This window comes from Oryzias melastigma, linkage group LG15 (assembly GCF_002922805.2).
Source record: "Oryzias melastigma strain HK-1 linkage group LG15, ASM292280v2, whole genome shotgun sequence".
NCBI classification, from domain to species: domain Eukaryota; kingdom Metazoa; phylum Chordata; class Actinopteri; order Beloniformes; family Adrianichthyidae; genus Oryzias; species Oryzias melastigma.
In genome coordinates this window covers 7467824-7477879 of record NC_050526.1, presented here as the reverse complement: position 1 = coordinate 7477879, position 10056 = coordinate 7467824, and the positions used below count along the sequence as shown (strand labels likewise).

The window sequence follows — 10056 nt, the reverse complement described above, 5'->3', positions numbered from 1 at the left end:
CTCTGGACTTTGCTTCAACTGTTACAAAACTTTGATTCTTCTCTGTTGTCAATGTAGTCTGAAGGATTGCTGTGACCCACTTCATGACTAACCTCACATTTACTATGAACAAGGATGCATGTGAGCCCAAATCACCATCACACCTCTGCTGTGCTTCACTGTTGATGCAGGGAATTTATGCTGACAGGCTCGAATGGATTTCCACTAGCCGGGGGGTATTGATAAGGACATCAACTCATTATTCTGATAAAGCCAACCTGCTAAAGATACCCAGGTACAAATTCAAAAGTCAGATGGAGCTAAATACATCCTGTCAGGATTGCCATACCTGTTCAGGATGGTGGTCTTAGAGCAGAGCGGGGCAACACTCACCCTTTATGCATGAGCCCCGCATAGTTTTCCACGAGGTGTCTGCAGAAGCTGCCAAACACTCCCAGAGACTGGAATGGAATCTTTTCTGGAGCAAACACCATGAACTGCAAACAACAAGAGTAGTTCAGCATTAAACAACATGAACCACAGCTGTGGCGAGTTTCCCTTCCAAAGATAGATTCAGAGTAAGATCTGCTGTTGATAAAGGTCTGCTGTTCCATGACTCTTCACTAGTGGGAAGTGGATGTAAAACACGTCTTAAACATCATTAGCTTTAAACTAACTAAAAACTACATAACTAAGGGAAAATAGACTCACACCGGTTTGTGGGTGCGTAATTCTTAGGGCTAGGTATTCGTTATAATTTCCAGAAACTATTCTATTCGATTCACAAAAGCCTGAATCGAATCGATTCCAATTTTTTTTTCTCGATTCATTCAATTCTTCAATTCAGTTCAATTTTGAGTTTACACATTAAGGCACATTTGTTTATAAATACATTAATAATCTACTACATGATTTGAATATATTAATCTGATCCAGTTCACATACTGTAAATGTATCAGTGAAATAATGAGATTGTTAATATCATACAGTGTTACATGGATTCTCTAAAGGAGAAGTTCTAACTAAAATGTTCAGATCATTAACATTGGAAACATTGTTCTGCTTCTCCTGGAGGACGTTTCAGTTTGGCCACTAGGTGGCGATCGCGATATAGCATTATACCTTATCTTCCAGAAGACATCGGTATAATGAAAAAAATATATATATTTCAGACCACAAATAGTTACTTTAAAACATATTTACTTAATAGAGTTTGGAAAATTCATGTCTGTGAGTTTATAAAGATGTTCATTTAGTCAGCAATGTATGTTTATGTCGACCGAGCGTTAGCATTAAACATCCTATGGGAAATTTCATTAAATGCTAGCATCAAGCTAGCAGACTTACGCTTTATGTGCTAAATTGATTTATATCTTTTGTAAATGGATTGATCTGTTAAGCTTAATTTGATTCAAAACGATTAATCGTTTTTTTCAACCCAGCCCCAGTGATTCTTGATTTGTGCATAACTTTGGATTTGTGCATAACTTTGGATTTGCATGTGCGTATTCTTGATTTGTAGGTATGTTTTGTGCATAAGTAAAAAAAATTTGAAAAATTACAAAATACAATTTGCACATGCACAAATTAAAATTACAACGGCTTGAAACTAATTACACACAAATCTTTAAAAATGTTAAAAACGTCTAAATACGCATTTTATAAACACTTATACCATTAGAAATTAAAAATATCTCCCAGAACTGATCGCGTCCTCTCTACAGCCCCGCCCCTGAAAGCTCCTCCAACACGGGGCTCTGTCCTAATAGCTGATCACTGTCACGGAGAAAGCAAATGGTGTCGGACCCTTCTAAACTCCCGAAGATTGTAGGGCCGGTGGTCTGATCAAGCCTCTCTGCCCTGTGGATGTTTAGAAGGGCCTTGTGGTGCTCTGCCGCCGGTCTCCCCACGGGGCTCCGGAGGGAGACCAGACAAGAGATCCCCCCCGTCTGCCCAAAGCTGCCTTTTATAAAGTAAATGCACAGAGTTCTGGTTGCCAACGCGGCGATTACAAGCAGTACAGGCCCCCTCCGATCTGTGGGTGTTTAGAAGGGTCTGAGACCGCTGACTATCCCCGCGACAGGTGATCAGCGCTCGGGACAGAGCACAGTGTGGGAGGAGCTGTCAGGGGATGTGCTGCAGATAGGAGGTGCTCGTTTCTGGAAAATATTTTTATCTTTAAAGTGATGTGTCTCTAAAACATTTATTTAGACATTTTTATATGAATTATCATGGATTTCTGTTTAAGAAAGTGGGAAAATTTAAAGTTTTACCGGATATTATTGACAATATAAGTTCAAAACAGCTGATGTGAAAACTCTGATGACCCAGAGTTCCAGTAGTATTTAAACGCATCACTCACGGATGAATCATTGAGCCGTGAAAAGAGTCTCGCGACAGATTTGTGCGTAACTGAGGTTTCGTGTGTGCATAAGAGGGGATTTGTGTGTAATTTTAAAGATTTGCATATGTAATTAGTTTAAAGCTGTTGTAATTTTAAGTTGTGCATGTTTAAACTGTATTTTTTTTTATTTTGTAATTTTTTTACTTATGCACAAAATGTATTATATGAGTTACAAATCAAAAATACACACACCCAAATCCAAAGTTATGCACAAATCAAAAATACGCACATATAGATCCAAAGTTTTGCACAAATCCTAAATTCTGCACAAATCAAGAATTACATACCCACAAATTAGAGTGAGTCTAGTTTCTCTCCATAGATATATAGCAATAACTGTGATCCTAGTGTGAATGCTGTTAGCTAAATTTGGACGCTGAAGATCCAAGTGATGATAGCTGAAGATGCTGAAATTGATAGCTGAAAACCCCTAAAGCTGATAGCCAGCTAAAATATTAGTTAAATGCCAAATTAGTCTAAGCAGCCCAAAAAAAAACCTTAACAAATCTTACAATAGTCTAAAAAACTAGCAGAATGCCATTATAACTTTCAACTTTACTACACTCTGACTCCATATAACATAAAGTAACGACGAATTAGTAGACTAATCCTGGCAGCCCTAGTCTCCACTAGGGCTGAAAAGCAGTGTGAAAAACATCCTCAGGATCCAATAAACTCTGTGGATCCGTGCAGAATTACCCTGTGAATGGATCCTTTCAAGCTCTGGACTGAGGCTGCAGCAGCTGATTGAGCTTCCAAACGACAACCTTGTTGTGAGTGTGGAAAAAAAAAATGTGTCTGTTTAATGGTTCTGCTCCTGACCAGGTCAGAATTCATCGTTGGTCACATGAACATGAAGTCATCATTACAGTTTTTCTTCAAAGCTCTTTTTGTGCATTAACTGCTGCTCCGTTTGAGAATCGCTTTGGGTTGGGTTCAGTCCAGAACCACGCCTCAAAACAATTAGAGAAATACTGACGGCTGCACCTCTGATATGTAAAGAAACGTAAATGCTGTTTCACATGCATGCATGAACAATAAAACAAAGACAAAGTACCGTATTTTCCGGACTATAAGTCGCGTTTTTTTTCATAGATTGAACGTCCCTGCGACTTATACTCCAGTGCGACTTATATACGAATTTTTAATGAGATGAGATATGGACCGTAAGTCTAGAGTGCCCTCTTATGGTGATCTATGCATTTACTTTATTTACTTTAGTTATTCAGACGTGACACAGAGGACGAAGAATTTAACGGATTTAGTGATATGGAGTGAGATTGCGTGCAATTAATTACAGTAAAGATACAAAGTTGATGAGTTCTTGAGGCTATAGTTAAATAAAACTGTTATGTTATATAAATGCTACACCTTTTCGTTTTTTTCATGATGCTAATATGTGAATATGTGTTGACACATATTCAGCCTGTTTTCTATTCACTTATGAATGTTATAACTTACCTTCCAGGATGATGTAATATCGTTTTTTTCAACCAGTTTGTAAAATAAATTACTTGAAAAAAATGCGACTTATGTATGGTTTTTTCTTCTTCATTATGCATTTTTTGGCCCCTGCGACTTATACTCCGGTGCGACTTATAGTCCGAAAAATACGGTAAATGTGGTTAAACCTTTGACACTGGAGCTCCAGTGTTTATGTTCTTGGATTTACTGTAACTTTTCAACTGTTATCACAATCATTCCAGTAGATTGTGAAGGAGAAAGGGGCTCACCAAGCCGCTTTCTCCTTCACAATCTACTGGAATTATCATGTTAATGGTAAAAAAGTTACAGTATGTTTTAGATTTTGAGTTTAAGCGTCACCGTTAAAGTATTAAAGCTTCAAAAACTAAAATGTGAAAAAAAGCATTCAGAGAAATACTCAGACATGCAAAAACAAAATGATTTCTTATTGCGTTTGTTCTCTTTAAAAGAAAAATGACACACAAACATGTTAAAAACACAAAAACAGGATTTTCATCTGAGCGGGACTTTAAAGCTGGTGTTAGTTTGGAATGAGCCCAGGCACCCGCCTAACCTGAAGATAGACATCTATAATAGCAGAAGACCATTTCTTCCTATCAAAACTTGTCTGATGTTACTTTCCCTCCAACATTTTTTGCTGGAAAAAAAATACACACTGGCTTGTAATAATTTTTTCCAGTATCATACACGTTTGCACTTCCTTCTGTTGTGGCTTTCTGTAGCTAACTTAGCTGATAGGAGCAGGACTCCGACCTCCGGCTCAGATAAGCTGTGGTAATGACCTCTGCAGCTTCGCATACTGAACGTTAAACCAAAATGTTTTTAAAGTGTTAATGGCACGGTTAACACTCAAGCACAGAGGCAGTCATTTGGACTGTCTTCACAAGTTGCAAAGTCATAAACACATTAATAACATATGCAGCTATAGGACCCAGACTCTTCTTAAATATGTGTAGTTTATTGAAACATTTTCTAATTGTTAGAATTTTAAAACATAAACGAGATCTTCACTTTACTACATAAATAGCCATTTTTTTCCTTACTGTAGATTTCATATTTCACAGTTTGCTACATTTTTCTGATCTGTCTCCGTCTTATTTCTTTTTGCACTCTGAAGTTAAACTTAGAGTGTCATTCTAAGCCAGGGACTGACACTAACACGTAGAAACAGTTACAAAGGTTGTCGTGAATTGGAGGGCTTTGACAAGATAACTATTTCATGAAAAGTAAAGAAAAGGCTGTGATGTTTTTGGCGACAGTGTAACACTGTAATAATAGTTTCATTTGGTGTCCTGGTGTGTTTTTTACCTGTTCTCCTAACTATTCTCGGGTTGTTTTCACTACAAACCGAACTACGTCCTCGCAGTCCAATGACTGCCTCGGTCATTTTACTGGTTGATGACTGAGACGGACTGAAACGAGTCGGAGCTTCGCGACATTCCTCTCGACGCTGCAGCCCGAAGAAGAACCGGACCAGAACTCACGGTGAAATACGCGACGGACAGCGTGACGGTGAGCATCCAGAACAGGCTGGTTCTCCGGAAAAAGGCGCTCCCGTCGGCTCCCGCCATCGCTGCTGCGCTCGCGCCGGTGCCTCCGCCAAATGTGACCGTGCCTCCACAGCGGAAGGAAGGGAGGGAGGAACCGAGCGGCCCGGGGCAAATACGGGCAGTTCCTCTTTGGCTGACGGGGGATTCGATGTTATGACTATTACTGTTTTTAACCAGGTTTTGAAAATTAAATGGATCAAACGATTTCTTGAGAATCATAATCATTTTAGGATTTTTTTTACCAAGCTATTTATTTGGAAATTTAGGAGGTCTATTTTTTTAATGCCCTCTTTCTGTTGGAAAGCTCCCCTGTTTTGGCGAGTTTTCACCAACAAGCTTTAAACCCTTATGTTCAAACACAACTTTCCCCCTCACGATTGCATTTGTAACAATTGTTACACATTACACAAAAACAAGGCCTTATTTTTTAGAAAACTGGTTTGTCAATAAACTTAGAAATTATTTGATGTACTGTAATTCATCTACTGTAGATCAAATAGATCAATTATTTGATGATGAGAGAAATTGGCACTCATAGGAATGCTTTTTATGCAACTACAATTTTGTTATACCTCAGAAAGAATTTGATTTGGCTTATTGGCTTAATTCCACATAATGTATACTTAATAGCACAAAATGTAAAATACGAAGACTTAAATTTAAGTCAAAAATTGATTTCAGTTAAAGGGAATTGATCTGGTTGATAAAAAGTACACAAACAGGTTTATTAGAGCCCAGTTAGATTATTATTCAAACCCTATATGGATATACAGATGGAAATAAATGGAACACAATCTTTTTATTACCATATAAATATGTTATTTCTTTTTTTTATTATTATTATTTTTAACAAAATCAGAGTTTTTATTCAAGACTGTTCATAGATATTACCCAGTAAAAAATTATGTTAGGCCCTAAGTTACATTTGGTATTTATAAGTTTCATTTTATAAATAAATGGTTTAACGGCCATAGAAACATAAATAAAGTGTATTTTTCTATATGGTGAAAGAGGACTTTCTGCCTCTTACTGAGTTCAGTAAGAAACTGGACCAAATGGTTCTTTGTTGCCGACCTGTCCTTGGGATAGGTTGTTCAGCACCCCCCGAGCACATTTGGTGGTCACCCTTGGGGCTGGGATCACTCCTTCTCTGGCTCTGGGACGGGTTGGTGAACCCCTCGTGGGGCCTGCCTTTGCTCTGAAGTTGTGCTGGTTCTGGTCCTTGCCTCTGAGCGCTGGGCCTCTTCAAAATTCACAGCGGTGGAGGAGTCTGGTTGAGCCACGTTTACCATGCTTGGTAGGACCCTCACTTCTTGGTAGCCCTTCTCTTGGGTGGGGGGAGTGGCACCTTCCTTGTGCTCTACTGGACCTCCCTTGGGTCGGGTGGGTGGTTGCCTGGAACATGGGGCAGGTCTCCCCTGTTAGGATTAGAAATAAGATGTTAAGAATAAAGAATCAGAACAAGAATAGTTCTTCTGACCAGTAGAATGACTGAGTAACAACTGTCTATTTCTCAATGGAAGTCTATAGGATTTTGACTTCTTGGAGCCTGCAGGTACTTCCTGTTTGGAACACATTGGGGTTAACCCCTCCTACTTCTTATTCATCCTACAACTTCTTCAACACCGTTTTCTCCCCTTCCTTTTATTATCCTTCATCTCATCCCTCTAGTTCTCTCTTCTGTTTTTCTATCTGTTCCAATGCATAAAAACGTGGTTAATATACCTAGAAAAGTTGAATTACCTAGTGAGAATGCTAGTGAGAATGCTTTTTGCTGAATGTGCTCGCTGAAGATGTTGAAGAAATTTAATATAGTTGCTGAAGACATTAGCTGAAAATGCTAAAGCTATAAAGCTATAGCTTTTGCATATAAGCAAAGTTGTAAATGGATTTAAAGTGGCAGAAATTGCACAAAGAATTGGAAACATTTCTTGAAAAATCGCAAAAATTGCAAAAATGTTAAAATACGTAAAACCACGAGCATAAAGTTAATTAATATTTTGGTTACTGGGTCAAATGCTTACACACACTCAGATTTCAGGACAATTTAGAATCACAGATTAACTTAAGTAGCATGTTTTTTAGACTGTGGAAAAAATGGGGGTACCTGGAGAAAACCCATCCATACACGGAGAGAGCATCAACATTGAACCAGGTGAGAGCCCGGACCACCACGTCAGCGGGCAGCCCACCTATAGCTTACTTTATTTCTTTGATCCCCTGCACCTCAGACATCCTTTTTGTACATGCCTGCTGATCCATGAAGCATCTCCTTCCTGCTTGAAGGATCATGCTCTGTGGTAACTGATCAGAAAAGCATCTCTGCCAAAAATGCTGACAGTGTGGTAGTATTGAGATGACAGGGACTCTTTACACTTATCTTCAATTAATTGATCACTGTATGTAAACTTAACAAGTAAAGTAATATCCTGATAAGATTCTTTTCCTTTTTTTATTTGATCCCCTTCGATTTAGATAATAGCTGCAGTTTAGCTCCTGGTATAAATTCCCAGAGTGAAGTTCTGTTTGGGTCAGAGGGAAGTTTGGGTCCAGCTGTTGGCAAAGTGCTGAAGGGACTGATGGGATTTGGATAAGGCTCCAACTGAGGCTGGGGGACTTTCAGGAGCCGTTTCCACACGCTGAAATATTGATTCTGGTCCCGATAAAGATAAAAACCTCTGGCCTTTTGTGTCACTGCAGATAACACAGGACTTCAAGCTACATTGTCTTCTAATTTACTACCAAATACTATAAATCCGTTGCTGCACTTTGCTCAGTATTGACTGCAGTTGTTTACATTGTCAATGCTTTTTACAAGCAGCTGATATTCAGAAATCATTGGTGCGACAGCCAGACAAGAGGTCAAAGGTGTCAGCAACAGCAGGAAGGGACATTTTTGTTGACCAAACTTCATGTATAAAGTCTCATTTATTGGCAGCCTAAGGTGTGGAGGTCAGAGGCCATGCCTGCTCCCAGAGCCTGCACAGGCAGGAATCGTGTGGGGTCACCGGAGGAGAAGGCCCAGACATGTTAACCCGCTCACTACTCCGTCTGCCTGTGAAGCATCAGCAGCCCTCTGCTGCAGTTTGCTGATGCTCCTCACTAGTGCTGTCACAAACGATTATTTTAACCGACTATTTTTATCGATTAGTCGACTAATCAGGTCATGGGCAAACTGGATATAAAGCACACATCTTAACCACCATTAGCTTCAAACTAACTACAAACTAGATATAGCATTACCTGTGATAATTCTAGTGTGAATGCTGTAAGATGAATTTGGCTGCTGAAGATGCTGCTGAAAGTTGAAGATGCTGAAATCGATAGCTAGAAAACACTGATGCTGATAGCTGAAAATGCTGAAGCTGAGGGCCAGCTAAAATATGAGTTAAATGACAAATTAGCAAAAAAAAAATGAAAAAGCCTAAGTTTGCCAAGACAGCTAGCATGCAGTTGGAATATTAGCTAAAATTAACCTAAAAACAGAAAAAAATCCTAAATAAGCCACATTAGCTAATATGTAGCTGACATATTATATAAAGTCCAAATTAGCCAAACTGAAAAAAAATCCTAAATTAGCCAAAATAGCTAGCATGCAGTTGAAATATTAGATATTAAACTCCAAATATTAAACTCCAAAATAGCCTACAAAACCTTAATAAATAGTCCATAAAGCTAGTAGAATGCAATTAAAACTTTCTATTTTTTCTACACTGTGATATAAAGTAATGTCTAATCGACTCTTAAATTAGTTGTTGACTATTTTAATGGTCGTATTTAATCGTGGAGGCCCTCCTTCTCCCAGAGCATTGTTGTCTCATCAGTGTTTGCAGAGCTGTTTGTGTTTACCAAAAACAGATGAAGAGTTTCCTGCTTCTCTAACTTCTGCATAAATGTTGATTTAAAGAAAAGAAAACTGCTGACAGAGTTTTGATTCCAGAGCTTTGTGTCTTTACATCTCAGCTGTCACATGATCAGCAGGACACTAATGATCACATGACCTGAAGTGGTTTCGACGAGGCTAACGACGTGAGAAAGACCGTCTTTTGTTTCTGCCCTCAAACCTGTCATTTGTGCCTTTGACCTTGCCACAGCTGTAGCAGAGTGGGGGGTGCTGTGAAGGGTCAGAGTACTGCTGCCCCCACCCCTCCCTCCCTCTGTATTCTGGTTTAGGTGGTGCTTTTGGGGATCTCAGGTGATCAATATAAAAGGTGCTCCAGTGCAAAGCGCAGACAGTCATAGTGGTAAGTCACTGGCAAACGGAGCAGCTGTGCAGACATGTGGAAGGACTCCAGCAGCGGTAAGAGCGCTCAGACCTGACACAGGCATGACATCTGTGCCTTTTTTTACTCCATTTTACACAGAATTTAAGAGTCGATTTGTGTTTAAGGCGGACAGAAGAGAAAGATCCCTCAAAGTAAAGTTCATGTTGGGCTTCAGCAGAGACAGAAAGATGCAGGAGGTTTTGCTTCATGCATCATCTCAGATAATTCTTTGAAGGTTAACACTATCTTCATTTTGCCGTGTTTACTCGTCTTGATAGTGCTGTCAGACCCACTTTGGGAAAAGAAGCTCATTCTTTATCTGTGCATTGAATTAATGGCATTTGCTGTTTGGTGGATCTGTGTACATACCTGA

The 10056-nt window shown here is 39.2% G+C and overlaps 1 protein-coding gene across 1 annotated transcript in view; it reads right to left on the bottom strand.

The window, feature by feature from the left end:
- tmem254 (transmembrane protein 254) overlaps window positions 1-5511 on the bottom strand; it is an 8692-nt gene extending 3181 nt beyond the window's left edge. The window contains exons 1-2 of the mRNA XM_024297538.1: window positions 5353-5511; window positions 373-476 (exon numbers count right to left, since the gene is read on the bottom strand). Of these exons, the coding sequence (XP_024153306.1) occupies window positions 373-476; window positions 5353-5439 (191 nt within the window). The 5' untranslated portion in view covers window positions 5440-5511. The remainder of the gene's footprint in view (window positions 1-372; window positions 477-5352) is intronic.
- Window positions 5512-10056: the final 4545 nt, after the last annotated feature.